This window comes from Falco biarmicus, chromosome 11 (assembly GCF_023638135.1).
Source record: "Falco biarmicus isolate bFalBia1 chromosome 11, bFalBia1.pri, whole genome shotgun sequence".
Classification (NCBI taxonomy): Eukaryota; Metazoa; Chordata; class Aves; order Falconiformes; family Falconidae; genus Falco; species Falco biarmicus.
Window position 1 is genome coordinate 28474249 of NC_079298.1, and position 15928 is coordinate 28490176.

The 15928-nt window shown below is 43.8% G+C and overlaps 1 protein-coding gene across 5 annotated transcripts in view; it reads right to left on the bottom strand.

The window, feature by feature from the left end:
* MTA1 (metastasis associated 1) overlaps positions 1-15928 on the bottom strand; it is a 94151-nt gene that overhangs the window by 19344 nt on the left and 58879 nt on the right. For 4 of the 5 annotated variants that reach the window (XM_056355474.1, XM_056355473.1, XM_056355475.1 and 1 more), the window contains exons 12-17: positions 7662-7777; positions 6672-6823; positions 4844-5033; positions 4373-4462; positions 2426-2578; positions 1309-1344 (exon numbers count right to left, since the gene is read on the bottom strand). In XM_056355474.1, coding sequence (XP_056211449.1) covers positions 1309-1344; positions 2426-2578; positions 4373-4462; positions 4844-5033; positions 6672-6823; positions 7662-7777 — 737 coding nt within the window. Of the gene's footprint in view, positions 1-1308; positions 1345-2425; positions 2579-4372; positions 4463-4843; positions 5034-6671; positions 6824-7661; positions 7778-15928 lie in introns of those variants that run through there. The other variant, XM_056355477.1, reaches the window with a different exon arrangement.

The window sequence follows — 15928 nt, forward strand, 5'->3', positions numbered from 1 at the left end:
AGATAGACATTTTAAAACACTAAAACAAGAATATTCTGTTTCCAGTGAGTAAATCTCAGGTTATGAAATCCAGTGCTCTATGCAGAGAGCGCCTTCCTGAGGGCTAGGATCATTTGTTCTTCTACTTCCCTCCTTTGGGCCAAAACATCTCACAGCTTCAGAAGCATGTCATCTGCTGAGTGACTCAGCAGTCCCCTTGCTGATGAGGACATTTAGCAGGGAGCAGCAGGCGTGCCCATGAACAGATAGTCACCAGGAGCTGTGGAAATTCCGTGAGCTACCCTGCATCTACATCCCTCATTACTGGACAAAGCTTTTGAGGAAGCCAAACTGACCAAGGCAGCAGGGTTTTGTTGTTCCTCCCAGAACACAAAAGTTAAAAAGCACAATAAAAACCCCACAACACAGTACCAAGGTATAAATTCCCAAAGACAGCAAGACAGTAGAATGATCACTGTCCTCATTCTTATTGTTTTCTCCACATGCACTGATATATGCATGCATGTAAATATTGATAAAACTCATCTGCCGTCTCAGCCATTAAACACAAAGCTTCACATCAGGGGCATGCAGTGTCAGCCATTTATGGTAAAAACTGAGCTTAAGTTTTTGTGTTTGCCTGTCTCACAGTGATATTTGTATATCCTAACTATTGAAAACTGGTTTGTTCTATTGAATTTTGTGAAGTGACATCATGTGTACATTTCCTGCATTATCACAAACTAAAGCTTCTGAGGCCTACTCAGTAGTCAGAACAGATTGATTTTTAACCTGAGGAAACGTTGAAAACCATTTCTACTGCAAATAGAGAATGAGCAGTCTCTCACCATTGAGACTGTCCACTCAGTGGAAAATGTAGAGGCTTGAACGTGGGACTCTATGTGAACATTCTCGTCTATTTCTTTTCTTTTGGTCAAAGTGAATTTAAAGTAGCTCAGGATGTATGACACTTTGATTTCTTAAAAGTCAAACAGTGAAGCAACACCTAGTTTCAAAACCAACCATATCACAGCTTTCAGCAGTCTCACAAAACTGCTAGAAAACCGTTCTGTCAACTTGAGGAATTAGTAAGCAATTCTGAACATAGCACTTCGTGTCTTCAGTACGGTTGTATGACTTGTCATCTGCATGTGAAAAGCCCAGAAGGTGAGCAGCATAACCATGGGTGGAAATGGTTACCCAAGGAACACTTAGACATCAACACAGAAGGTGCACACAGACTCATTAGCCACAAAGCACAGACAAGCCAGCAGATGAAACTAAAAATCACTCTCCTAGCACAAGCTGAGCGCAGCTTCAAGGTCTTACCCCTGCTAGGCATCAACAGGCGCTTCTTCATGTTGCCTGATAGAGCACAAGTGAACAGAAAAGAGAAAAACATCACATCAGCAACCTGAACAGCAGCAGTTTAAAAAGTTCTTAACGTTAAAACACAAACAGTAAGATATCAAATGTTTGTAATTATTTATATTTCAGATAATCCACACAAAAAGTTAAAATTAAAGGTAAAAAATGAGAAAGAATCTCTGTATCTCCCTCCCTGCTCAGAATCACCATTAAATCAACTGTTCCTTTCCCCCATTAAGGAGAGCTACCCTCCATGTTCTCACTCCCATTAAGAACATTTGAACAGACCCTTTTATCCTCATCTGAGAAAACGACTGCACTTTTTCTTCCCTGACACTCCCAGGCAAGAGCAACTCTTCAGAACAGAGCCCTGGAGTCCGTGCCAGGAACATCCTGTGGCTATCTCCCACTTCAAACACCTTCCCCAGGCCTTTTATCCTTGAAGAGATGAAGCCCAAACTCCACTGCACAGAGGTGCTCAGTGACAGGGCCAACAAAAGTGAACGCTCGGGTTCTGCACATGGCAAGAGCACGTTTATGCCACACCAGATCTGGCACGTCTGCCTCCCTCAGCCAAGCAGCAGCCTGCCTTTCTCAATGGCACGCAGCCTCTGGTAGCTCTGCTCAAAGCCAGGTGGATCCACACGTTACAAAGCCACCTGGGAACTGCACAGCTACTACCTACAGGTTAAAAAGCTGTAAACCTCAAAAGAAAAAGGAAACATCACTGGAAAAAAGCTATTAAGGTTTTTTTCAAACTACTCATTTTAAAATTGAAGGGAAGTTTCTCTTTCTCCTGCACTATCCCATTTGCAAGGTTGGACAAGCTAGGCAGAGTTCCACTAGCACAGCAGCTGTGTGTGCAGGCACCACCCAGGCAGTACACATCACGTGTCCCACCCAGAAGGAGAAAAGGGACAAGTCACTTAGACAAAAGGAAAAAAAACTCCCTCAAGAATAAGAAACTCGGAATTTATATAAAGGACTAGAGTTTTAAATAACCACCTTGTATACCAAAAGGACAGAAAAAAAAAAAGGCCTATACAGACAATGTAAATTTTTTAGAAAAAAAAATTACCATCCATTCCATTGTGCTGTTCATAACTTCTTTTTCCCAGGATAGTTGGGGACCCATTATTAATGACAGGTGTAAACTTAGCAGGGGTCAGATTGTTGAGAGAACTGGACAAGCTCTTTGCAGGATCTGGTTTCGGAGGACACGGATGAGACTCTGTTGTAAAACAGCAAGGCGGTTTATTAGTGAAGATACTGAAATTATAAATCTGAAAACAACCTTCAAATTTCCAAGGTGACCAAGTATACTTCCCCTTGTATACGAACTATCTCAGTCAATAATTTTAACTGTGTTGCTATTTATACAAAGCATTTTAAATATATTTAGGAATTCACCTCTACTGAAGATGTTAAAATCAATGTCATAATACTATCCTAAAACAAAAGTACTTTGCATCTATTTCCAAAATACTATTCTCCAAAAATTTGGGATTATTTTGGTGCTACTTATATTAAAAGCCAACTTTTGGCAGTCATACATCATCCCTAAACTCTGGGGAAATTACATTTTGCCAGTTTTGCAAGGTTTGTAAAAAATACAACTTCTAAACTGGCCAAACAAGCGAGGATTCAAAGCATCACAATAAGAACACACAGCATCTGAATTCAAACTTTTGGCCAAGGCAGAGATCGAGCACACATTGTTCAACTGGAAACATTTTGAGAAAGTTACAAGCAATAGCAAATGGGAGCTTCAACTGAGTGCTTCTCTTGCAGCCCCAGCAGCCAAGTAATGCATAAGTTAAAGCCCACTGAGCATGACACCTCCCAGAAATACATTCTCACCAGCCCATCAACTTCCCTCCATTTCTTTCATTCATTTCTCGCAGCTCAACAGTCAAATGGAGAACCTGACACCATGCTAGAATGAAATCTCAAAATCTACTGCTACATTCTGTACAACTATGAAAAGCTGGATTTTATCCAACAGTAAAACTTCTCCCTTTATCGGCCTTCTTTGGTTGCTTTATATGTATCCAAAGGTTTCTCAATCTGTGTACCTCATTAGTATACAGTAGAAGTACAACACTCCACACAGAAGCAGTAAATATTTAATAAACCCTGAGCCTCACAATATTTCATCAACAAAAATGTTCAAAGAAACTTAAGATCAACTCCAGCGTTTCTTATCCGAGTAAAAAGGCAATCGATTTCCTTGTTAATCTGGAAGCCTTCAAAGTACCACTGTCTCAGCTAGCTTTCTGTGGTTAGACTCACATCAGACTGCTGCAACAACTTGAGACATGTCTTCAGGGTATCTCTAGCAACCGGCAACACTAGGGAAAATGATTCTGCATTCATTTGTAGTCAGAGCTGGCATGCCACATAGCACTGCTTTAGATGCTTCCAGCACGTAAGACTTACACTGAGGTCCTGGATGGAGCTTCTCAATACTCCTCACAGATCAGCTGATGAGGCCCAAGTCCTCAAGACAACCATAACAAAAAAAAACAACCAACCAAACAAAAAAACCCTCACACGACAAAACCCAAGAAGAAAGTAAAGAATGGAAGTACAGTTCCCTTGTCTAGCTCCAGTGCTGTCCTAAACCCTTGGCTTCTTGGAGTACCCAACTGTAAGATCTGCCTCCAGCCAGCCCAAAAATTTTAACGGTGGACTGACCAATTTTCCACAGAACATTATGTTCGTGCCTCCATTAGCAGCTGGTAACTTGTCCCCACATACATGGGAAGCCACAGCAAACACATCCCTTCCTTCACTTCACAAGGTTTCTGATATAGCTCCATGAGCCAAAAGTGGACTGCTTGAGCCACTAGGTCTGTCAAATGAAGCAGGAAAAGGAAAAAGGACAATTCATGGGAAGGTTTTTGTGTTTGGTTTTTTTAATCCAGAACCAAACGGAAAAAGGAATGGTTCACAGAATTAGCTAGCAGGGCTTTTTGTTTGGTTGAGGGGTTCTGTGTTCAGTGGTGTCCGTTTTTTGTAATACCTAAATACCGGAGTACTGCTTCTAAAGGCTTTCGAACCACTTGCTTTAATAGCAGTGGGTTTTCTGATGCCTCAGGTAAACGTGCTGTGCCTGTAAAACAAAGAAAAATACTTAAGAGTGTAATGACATTTAGATATTATAACAAAACTAAATGAATAACTGAAGTGTCCTGAAAGAGCTTTCCAAATAAATGGAATTTTACAAGCTGCAAGCATGTCTTGGCAACAGGACACTAATCCAGGAGAATGCTAGATGTAATAGCAAACCTGAGTATCTTAAAACAAACGGCTCATGAATTTTCAAAGTTATTTGTCTAGTCTAAATCAGAATGCTCTGAAAGTATAGTTAGATTTTGTGACACCACTAGCTACATGCAAGAGAACATCTCAAGAAGCTGGAACTCAAAACTTTGTGCGAAACGCATGTCAAAGGGCTCCTTTGCAACTACGTCCCATCGGCATCCCCACTCACATTCTGCTTTGATTGCTGCACTGTTAATAGGCAGATAGGGATGTCTTGCAGCATGCCAAGGGCGCAAGATATCTCGACATAAACGTCTGGCAATTCTTGTCAGTTTTGTTGTATGGAGATAGAAAGCTTGTCTTGTCTTCATAGCAAACTTGGGACTCCCACTGTTTCGTACTGGTACACCATGAGGACTCTAAAATGAAAGAAACGTAAATACGGTTTCTAAAAAACATTTATGAGAAAGTATGGTTTTAAAGAAGGGAAAGAATATCATACAAAAGCCCTTTCAACTACCGATTCACAGCTGTAAAAACAGAAACAGTATTACAGATGAAAATATTTTCAGCCAAGCTATTCCCCGTATCTCAAATCTTTCCCATCAATATTTGGAATTTTCTTCCAAAATATCTCAAAGGATAAAATGAAGATAAACATTTTCTTTTCATAGGGAAGTATTTATTTCTGTGCTGTCCCAATTTTTAAAGCAGGGATCCGAAAGCCAGACCTGAAGAAGTTACCTGAATCTATCACGTGATTTAGTGCTTATAGTCAACAGACTCTCACACTTTGGGTGCTTAGAGTGGCTCTGGATGTACAACACAAACTCCTTACACCATTTGTAAGAGGGAGAGGAAAAATCACTAAGTAGCTCTATGGCTAAAACATACATCACACAAACTCACTTCCCAAAGCAAGCTTACAGCATGCACGAATGCTGCTGTCTCAAAGTTGCAAGTGTTGGTTTTAATTCTTACTCCGAACTCAATGAATGTGTTTACAGAGTTGTCAAATATTCACTGCGTTTATTGACTACAGAGCGCCAAAGCAGTATCTTCTCCGTGAAAAGCAACTAAGTCAACTGATAAAATAATGATAGTAGTATCCTGTTATCTCAAACCTGCCCACAGCTGGAAAATAGGAGGAAATTTCAATCTGAGGAGAACAAGGCTATCCCCTCTCTGACTATTTACATACTTTTTAATTAACAAACAAGAGATATAAGGTTGATAAAACCTGGCAGTTATCTCAGCAATTAGATAGCTTCAGAACACAAACAGAAGCCAGGAAAGGACATAAACGAAAGAAGTAAAATACAAAGGGAATGATAGCAAAGAGTAGGAGAAAGGAAAGAAATTAATATAAGACCAAAGTTCAGTGTGCACTATCCTTCTGTCCATGTGATGCAGCTACTTTTCCCAATCAGCTCAAGGTATGAGGCTTTCAGATTGAACTTCCACCAAATTCAGAAAAATTCTGAGAATTTTGGCTTTTAAGGGGGAAAATCAAACAGAAGAGGCTCATAAAATGCTTACTCAAACCTATCCAAAAGAAAGTAAGATTAATTAACAAAAAATCGGATGAAGTAGAAAAACAAGATAAGAGATCTCTAAAATGCTACTAGCTATTTGGGGTATCTAATTTTGAATGTGCCTTGGGTAAGGGAACAAGTTTCAGGAAATAATGAATTCCTTATGTAAAAAAAAGGATTCTCTTTCCCCTACAGCAAAAATCATGGAAATAGACTACCAGAAACACTAGCTGCCATTTCAGTTTTTTCCATCTTCATTAAGTTATCCTGTGCATGATGACTAGTTTGCTAAACAAAGGATTTCTTCTTTTTTCCTCCAGGCAGTACTGGGCAACAAATTACTTATAGCCAAAGTTAACATGCCCAACTTCTGCAACATGAAATACCAAACCCAAGGACAACAACGGAGGCTGAAGGCATTCTTTTTGTTGTAAACTATTTAAGAACAGCAAACTAGTTAAATATCATGACACCTAGCCTTCCAGGCAAGAGCAGGGAGCAGTCTGCTCTGGAGATACCTACCAAGTTATTGCGGTTTGGTCCTGGTCTCTCCCCATCTAACCGTGTTGGCATTTTCAAGCCACCGTATTTCTTCCAGTACGTCCAACAGGATGCACAGAGGCGACACTGCATGTTAGGGGGACCCCAAGAATACCACTGGTAAGACTGTGTGGCTAGAGATAACAAAGGTGGAAATTATATATATCCTTAAACAGGATCACTTTTCAGAGCTTATTCTCTTTAGAACTATCACAAAAGAAAACCCACAGACAGTGCAAAGCTCAAACAGACCTTAAAAAACTGGTGATAGCTTCACTGTCATCACCACTGTTAAACATACTTGTGACTTCAGCAGAATTAGTTACGCATATAACCCCCTCTTAAAACATGATCAGAAAACCCCCAACTAGTAGGATGGGAAAATGTCCTGCCAATGAAACTGAAAGCTCTCATTCTGCAAGACTGGTAGACAATTTCTGCAGAGCATGGGGGGGAGGGAGGGAAGATTTGTCTTCAGGACCTCCCCATACAGTACTTTATGACTAAAGAATGTACCAAATCTGTGATGTGATTTCCCATACAGTCCAACATTCCAGCATCTCTAAAAACTCTCCATAAAGAAGCACAATCATTAGAACTCAGTATATTAATATCAGCCAGTAGACCAAATACAATGATATCACATATTTTGAAATCTACTAAAAAATTATGAAAAAACCTGTTAAATTCACACCTTGGTGATTTAAGTCTTTCCTTATTAGCTATCTGCAATCACATAGAACATTTACTAACTCCCCCTTTAGTACTTCATAATTCTATTTACGATTGTAACACGAGTCACTCAGAAAAAGCCCTTTGCTTACATGCTGCTATGTCAAATTCTGTCCCCCACCAGCCACGTCCAAAGCCTTCTCTCCCGCTTGTGCTCCACAACACAGCTTTTACTTTACTGTTTGCAACAGAGCACTCACATGCTGTTATACACAGCTGCCATACTGGCACGTCACTTACTGTAACAGCTTTCACAGGCCCGTCCTGCTCCCGTGTTCTGTGCCTGTACTCCAGTACCATTTACCACTCCTGGTTTGACATTATTTACATTGATCTGGTTGGGGTTTGGCTTGTTACTTAAAACACAAAGCAAAAAAGAGGGCAAACATTAATTGAGGCACATGATTTCCAACTTGACTTTCAAAAGTATGGCCCAAAATGTTTGAAGATTTAAATTTCATTCATTGTGTCACTACCAAAACAAGGTGTACTTACCAGCAATCTGACTTCCAGGAAGACACTGTCTCTGATAATATTTAAATAATGCTAATAATAAAAATAGCTATAATAATAGATAGCATTTTCAAGAGTCCAAAACCATTTAAAAACAATAAACCAGTGAGGCCAGGTAGGTATCTTGCTATCCCAGACATTCTAATCTAGGTGACAAAAACACCTCACCTACACCTCTCCCTCAGTCCTCAACATGAGGGATTATTTTACTCAAATCTCCAAAAAGACAGCTGGGGACCAGAGCAGGAGAGGCAGTGAGCAGAAGGGCAACCCCTGCCTTATTCAGGGAAGTAAAACCCTCGCCTGCAGTCACAAACATCTCCATGTTGCCTTACTGCAAAGGTTTGTGTCACGTAACCACAATTCATACAAACACACCAAACACACTGAACAGAATTTTTGGACGTAGTATTTACACGGAGATTTTCATTAATACGAGTTTTCCGACAAGTCTTAAACAATGGTCTGTGCTTCTAATAGAAAGCATTTTGGTTTCTACTGGACAGAGAAAGTCTGAAAACCTGACATCTGTAGAGTAAGAAAAACGTTGATGGCTGTCACTAACCCATTCTAATACAGCAACATCTGAATCACCTCAGCTCATCCCTGTACGCTCTTAAAAGCATTGACTCGGGGCGGGGGAAGCTACTGGCAGGAGCTGAGAATAGAAGGGCAAACAAAACCTTGGTGTAGAGAGGAGCAGAATGGAATAGTACAAAACCTCTGCAGAGGAAGAGGTGTCTGAGGACGAAAATGAGGTGCTCAAAAAATTTTTGGTATGGGAGGGAACAAGAGGGATGGAGAATCAATACTGCAGGGAGAAGACTTGTGGGGAATGGATGAAGACAGTCACACAAGGAGTTTCAGACAAGAATACACAAGGAGCTTATAAAACATGCAAGGACCGCGAGGAGCTCAGCTTATAGAAGGAACAAAAAGAAGGCAGCGTTTGGTGCCAGCTTCTGAACATAAGCCATACTTGCAGTGCCGATTACATTTCCCTCATATTCTCTTACCTGAAGACTGAAGGGAGTAAGCATACTCCTTTTATTTCCAACTAATAAATGCACTATTAGGAATCTACTTATTCAAGCAGAAATATCTTAAAATGGCTTTCTGAAAAAACATTTTCTTCCACATCAGTTGCACACTGACACAGGAGTCACAGTGATTTCAGTGACCCAGAACACTTACTACTTTTTACCTGGGTAGTGCTGCAAAAACAGCACTGTGGGAATACAGCCAAATTAATTTCTTTCTAATGGGGCATCAATACCGGGTTTCATGTTCTCAGCAATAACCCCTGAAAGGAAAGGAGTTCCAAGTGACTGAATTCTGAAGACAACTACCCCTCCCAGCTCCAGAACAAACCCAAACACCACTGGAAGGTTACACTGTCCTGGAACCCAGAAGGTCATCCCCCCCCTCAACTGAGAGTGTAAGATCAAGCACTGAGATACAGAACTCAGCAAAGTTCCATTTCTGTAGAGACAAAATAGACTCTGCTGTTCTGCTGTGAATGACCTACAAGAACCATACGCATGTTCCATAAGGAGGTAGGAGGGTATTTGCTCAGTCCAGGAAAAACTTCTGATAGTGCTCCTCACTGTAAAGTTCAGGGCCTTTCTGCAGAAGAGAAAGCTTAGGAGGCTAAGTGACACAGGAACACTGTAAATAGGTTGTTCCCTCAGTATGCTGAGCAGCCCATACAAAGCCCAAAAGAAACACAGAAGAGAAAAAAAGAAGCAGAAAAAGGCACAATTAGGTTTTTAATCACCTTTTGCTTATTAATTTGCCCAGCTCTTACAAAGATTACAGTGTTTCAGGGTGCTCATCAGAATGGCATGAAGTCCTGACACCACAGATGGCAGGAGACCTGCAGACACATTTAACAAAGGGGAAGCTGCAAGAGGGTACACTCACGCTACCCAGCATTTTGCTCTGCCATGTCACTATAGTAACCTGCTGCAAAAGAACTTTTGCCAATGAATCACTAGCAAACTCCATGCGCAAACATTACCAAGATGCTGCAAAACAAACAGTCCTCACAGACACACGCTGTTACAAGCAGTGCTGCTTAACAAACCAAAAGACTGAAATAAAGAAAACTAAGGTCTTACGGCTCAACATCAGGCATGCTGCTTTCTGTACGTTGATTTATCCTCTGAAAAAGGTGGTAAAGGAGTCTGAAACCCATCAGAAAAGCACACAAAAAGGTTTTGGATATTTGAGCGGTGTGCTGGGAAGCCCTGATGTGTCTGGTGATAAACGGTAAGTTAAGGACAAGACCGCACGTGTTGGCACGCCTGCCCAGAGTACTGAGGTCTTGTGCAGAAAGGAAAGTGATGGCCTGACTCTGCTGTCCTCTCTACATCACTTATCAAACTTGTATTTCAAACATAAGTGAAAGGGATGCACAGGTAAAAGCTGACCACCAAATCATGCTGATCACCAGGAGTAACATCCTGTAGTTGTGGCAATAACTTCACTTCAGGATTTTGGAACAATACAATTAACACAGCTGCAACAAGTACCACAAAGCATCGTGCTCCAAAGCAAAGGTCAAGTTTCACAGTGGCAGTAACAATAAAATTCAGGCAGCTAATGTTTCAGCATGAGAAGCAAAAAGCTCTTAATTGTTGATGATATGTTAATTAAACTTGTTTGATATCACCAAAGCCTGCTACAGCTATGAACAAGAGAATTAGAGATGACTAACTAGATGAATCATTAAGCAATTAATGAAGCTGAAGTGAAAGATGCAAATAAGGTAGTGAGAATACTGATGGTGTGGTAAACCATTTCCAGCACTTACATCAAGAGGAGAAGTCTTCTAAAAGGGTTTCAATTGCAATGGAGCAGTGAAGTGCAAATTTCTGGGCTGCATTCTGCAGATCAGTCTCAGCTGAAGAGATTAAGGTGATAAAGCACATGCAGAAAGGCGGCACTGGAAGCCAGCTATCGTGGACTGAAGCCCCTGCCCCAAAAAATCCAACCTAAGGATAATCCTGAGCCATGCAGAACACTGAAATTCCTTCTCTACATGACTGGCTAGCATTTAACCCACAGCACAGCAATAAAATTGTAGTTGTTAAAAATAACTACAAACTTAACACCATTAGTGGATGTTTCCTGTTACTGAAGAAACCACAGTGGTGCTAGGTTCGACAGAACAATTAAGAAATTAAGCCTCAGAAATGAGAACAATTTTAAATCCTTTGTTAGGAGCATTTATGCCATCTACCTCTAGGCATCTAATGCAAGTGTCTGTTTAAGGAATCCAGACAACAGAGATGAGCTCTGAGCTCTCATCACAACTCTCCAGGCTACTGAAAATACCCACTTCTAAGAACAGGCCTAATGACTGCTAAATGATGCTTTGTGAAAACGAGCAGCTTTCTCCAACAAAATGGTGAAGATTGCCATTTTAACCACACAGCTAGAAAAGAGAGAACAGCGTTACACCTTTTAAGTTTTCCACGCTGCAATGAACCTCTGCACAATTAAATAGGAAAGGAACAAAGCCTTGCTCCTCAGGCAAAGGACAACCAAGAAACAGACAGAGGAATTACGTTCAGCTTGTTACGCAGTTGCCCACTGCAGTCATCCAATGCTTTGACCTATTCCTCCAGTTTCCCTATTTGCTTAAAAAGAGGCAGGGGAGGGAGAATATTTCCCTACTTTACAAGTGTTTGTGAGGCAGTGTTTGCAGCTTGTCCAAGTGCTTGGAGATTCTCAGATAAAACACTGCACCCCGAATGTATTAATTTACATTTACAGACGTACATTTAAATTTTACATCTATATATTTTGGAGATGGGATTATATGCAGCACTTCATTCCTTTCTGTTCTTAACCCTTCTGATAGCACTTAGATGAAAGCAAAAGAGAAAAGTCACATAAAGCTGCATAGAATCATAGAAGCATTCAGGATGGAAGAGAGCTTTAAGACCACAGAGTCCAACAGTTAACCCCAGCACTGCCAAGCCCATCACTAAACCATGTCCCTAAGCACCATCCACATGTCTCTTGAACACCTCCAGGGATGGAGACTTAACTGCTTCTGGGGTGGCCTGTTCCAGTGCCTTTTTGGTGAAGAAATCTCTTCCTAATACTCAATCTAAACTTCCCCTGGTTTCTTCTTGTCCTCTTACTTGTTCCCTGGGAGAAGAGACCGACCCCCCTGTGCCTACAGCCCCTGTCAGGCAGCTGTAGGGAGCGATCAGGCCCCCCCGAGCCCCCTCCTCTCCAGGCTGAACCCCCCCCAGCTCCCCCAGCCACCCCCCCAGCCTGGTGCCCCATTCCCCACACATCCCCTCCCCCTGCCCGTCCCTGGACACGCTCCAGCCCCTCCGTGTCCCAAGGGACCCAAAGCTGAACCCAGGGCTCCAGGGGCGGCCCCAGCAGTGCCCAGCACAGGGGACAGTCACTGCCCCAGCCCTGCTGGCCACGCTGTTTCTGACACAAGCCAGGGTGCTGTCGGCCTCCTTGGCCACCCGGGCACACCGCTGGCCCATGCCCAGCCGGCTGCCAGCCCCCCCGGCCCTTCCCAGCCCCCTGCCCCAGCCCACAGCTGCCGGGGGCTGGTGTGACCCGCGGGCAGGGCCCGGCGCTCAGCCCTGGGGACCCTCACACCACCGGCCTCGGCCCCTCGGCCTGCCCAGCCCCCCGCAGAGCCCCCCGCCCCCGCAGGCCAGCGCTGCCCCAGCTGGGTGCCCCCTGCACAGCCCCGGAGGGAGCGCTCGGTCCCCTCGCCCAGACCGTCGGTAACGGCGTTACCCGGGGCCGGCCCCACACGGAGCCCCGGGGACACGGCCTGTGCCCGCGCCAGGGGACGTGGCTCCATCCCGCACCGCGCCGGGCTCGGCTGCCCGGCCGGGCTTTGGCCCCGCAGAGTGACCCGGCCCGGGGCAGCCGGTGCCTCCGGAGGGGCTGTGGGGGGGACGGTGCCATCCGCAGCCTCCCCCTCACCCACGGGGCAGGGCACCTTGTCACAGGAGGGACCAGGTCAGCCAGGCAGGACCTGCCTCTTGTCACCCCCCCTGGCTGGGCCCGATCCCCGGCTGTCCCGCACGGCCGTGTGATGGCACTCGGGGGATCTGCTCCGTAACCTGCCCCGGCACCCAGGCCAGGCTGGCCGCCTGCGGCTCCCCTCATCCTCCTTCCCACCCTTCCTGCAGGCGGGTGTCACACCGCCTGACCCCCAGCCTGCCGGGACCTCCCAGTTTGCCAGGGCTGCTGGGAAAGGATGGAGAGCGGCTGGGCGAGCTCCTCCGCCAGCTCCCTCAGCTGGATCCCGGCGAGCCCCAGACGCCTGCGTGCCCAAGTGATGTAGCAGGTCGCCGACCACTTCCCTTTGGATTAAGGGGGTGTCAGTCTGCACCCTGTCTCCCAGCTCAGGAGGCTGGGTACCCAGAAAACAACTGGGTTTACTATTAATGCCGAGGCAAAGGCAGCATTAAGCACCTCTGCCTTTTCCTCATATTTTTATCTCCTCATATTTTTATCACTATGTGATTCCTCCTGCATCCAACAAAGGATGGAGATTCTCCTTAGCCCTCTTTTATTGCTAATGTATTTATAGAAACATATATATATATATGCATGAAATTATATATATTTATCTATATGTGCATAAACATATGTCAGCCTTCATTTGTCAGCAACACGGACAACGGGATGGAGTGCACCCTCAGGAAGCTTGCCAGCAACACCAAACTGTGTGGTGCAGTCGACGTGCTGGAGGGAAAGGACGCCATCCAGGGAGACCTTGACAGGCTTGAGAGGTGGGTTTGTGTGAACCTCATGAAGTTCAACAAGGTCAAGCGCAAGGTTCTACAGCTGCACTGGGGCAACCCCCAGTGTCAATACTGGCTGGGTGGAGAAATGGATTGAGAGCAGCCCTGAGGAGAAGGATTTGGGGGTGCTGGTGGATGAAAAGCTCAACATGGCCTGGCAACGTGCACTTGTAGCCCAGAAAGCCAACCAAATTGTGGGCTGCCTGAAAAGAAACATAATCAGCAGGTCAAGGGAGGCGATTTTTCCCCTCCGCTCCGCTCTCCTGAGACCCCACCTGCAGTACTGCATTCAGCTCTGGAGCCCTCAATATAAAGACATGGACCTGTTGGAGCGAGTGTAGAAGAGGCCACAAGGATGATCAGAGGGGCTGGAGCACCTCTCCTATGGAGACAGGCTGAGAGAGTTGGGGCTGTTCAGCCTGGAGAAGAGAAGGCTCCAGGGTGGCCTCATAGCCCCCTTTAGACACTGGTAGGCTGCTGATTAGAAAGACATGGACGGACTTTCTAGGGCACATAACAGGACAAGGTTGAATGGCTTTAAGCTGAAAAAGTGCAGATCTAGATTAGATATTAGGAAGAAATTCTTCATTATGAAGGGCGGTGAGGCACTGGCAGAGGTTGCCCAGAGCAGCTGTGGGTGCCCCATCCCTGGAAATGTTCAAGGCCAAGCTGGACGGGGCTTGGAGCAACCTGGTCTGGTGGGAGGTGTCCCTGCCCATGGCAGAAGGGTTGGAACTAGGTGATTTTTACAGTCCCTTCCAATCCAAACCATTCTGTGATTCTATGATGATTCATGATTTGCAGATGTCCTAATACCAAAAAGCACCAGCTGCACAACATGACCGTCACCAAAAAGCAAGTAACTACTACATATGATGCCCAGAGGATTAGTAAAACCAGAATATGGCTTCCACAACAGCCTGAAGAGTATGCTTGGGTACACACTAGTAGGAGGAAAGAGACTGAGACTACACCTGCAACAAGAAAGGTCTCCTAGTCCCACACTGGCACTGGCGGATAGCAGGATGAAGCATGTGAGAACATGGAATCTCTGTGCATTCAGGCTTCTGCTGCTGCTTTATTTAACACCACTCCTACTAACAGAGAAATTGCTACAGAAAGCAATGAAAACGATTTTTTTCAGTATGCCCCGAATGCGGAATTCAACTGATTTTATACTTTTTCCCTTCACCAGGAAAGCACATTAGCGCTTTTCAACCTAAAGGATGCATTGAAAAGCCATGCAAACAAACAGTGCTTTCAGTCGCATAAACTACAAATGTCTGTCCCCAAACCAGGTTTTTTGTTGGAAGAAGCACAGAAATGTTTATCCAATATCTAGAATAGAAATGCTTTTCCCAGTATCTGGGATGCTAGTTTAGGACTTGATAACCTCACAACAATTACCTGTACGACTGTCCCTGCTTCAGTTACCCACATTATAAATTTGGGGCACAGTTAAAAAATACCAACTCTAAAGCTTCACATAAAGCTGTTATTTTTCACTGTGTAATATGTATGTGACTTGAGAAATAACTTTTGAAGACTGCTTGTATTGTTTTTCTTATTATTTCCCCCGCCTCTCCCTAAATTTTCCTATAACATCACAGGAACAAATGAGAATCCTATCAGTAGAAGACAGCCAGAGACAATAAATACATAAATAAAATATTGTTTGAGTTTGATATCCTCTGGGGTCTCTCTTTGCAAACAACTTTACAGCAGTTATTGTTAAATAACTGTTAAATAACTCAAGCAGCTGATACGCTTCTGCATAGGTCTTGTGACAGCCTACATCAAGTAATTTATTTTCGAGGTGACAAGTGGATCATTATGGTTCAAGCCTCGTAATAGGAATGGGCTCAGTAACACGATAAGGACAAATCAATATCATTGATACTTGGATCCCTACACCATATGTATTGCTATTACAAGCCAAGGATATAATCTTCTTCTAGGTCACAAGATAACGTAGATGCAATACATTCCCTATGTGCCAGACCCTGTACTGAAACTTGAACAGAAATAATCTAAAAATCTTTGAAATACTTAACTGTTGCCACATTTGGAGGTATAAATAGCAAAAAAGCAGCAGATGCATTCACATGGGATTAGATGTCACGTACACAACTGCTGCTTTTCCTGATACACATGAAAGGATATTGAAGGAGGAAGATTTTACACTCATTTTATCAA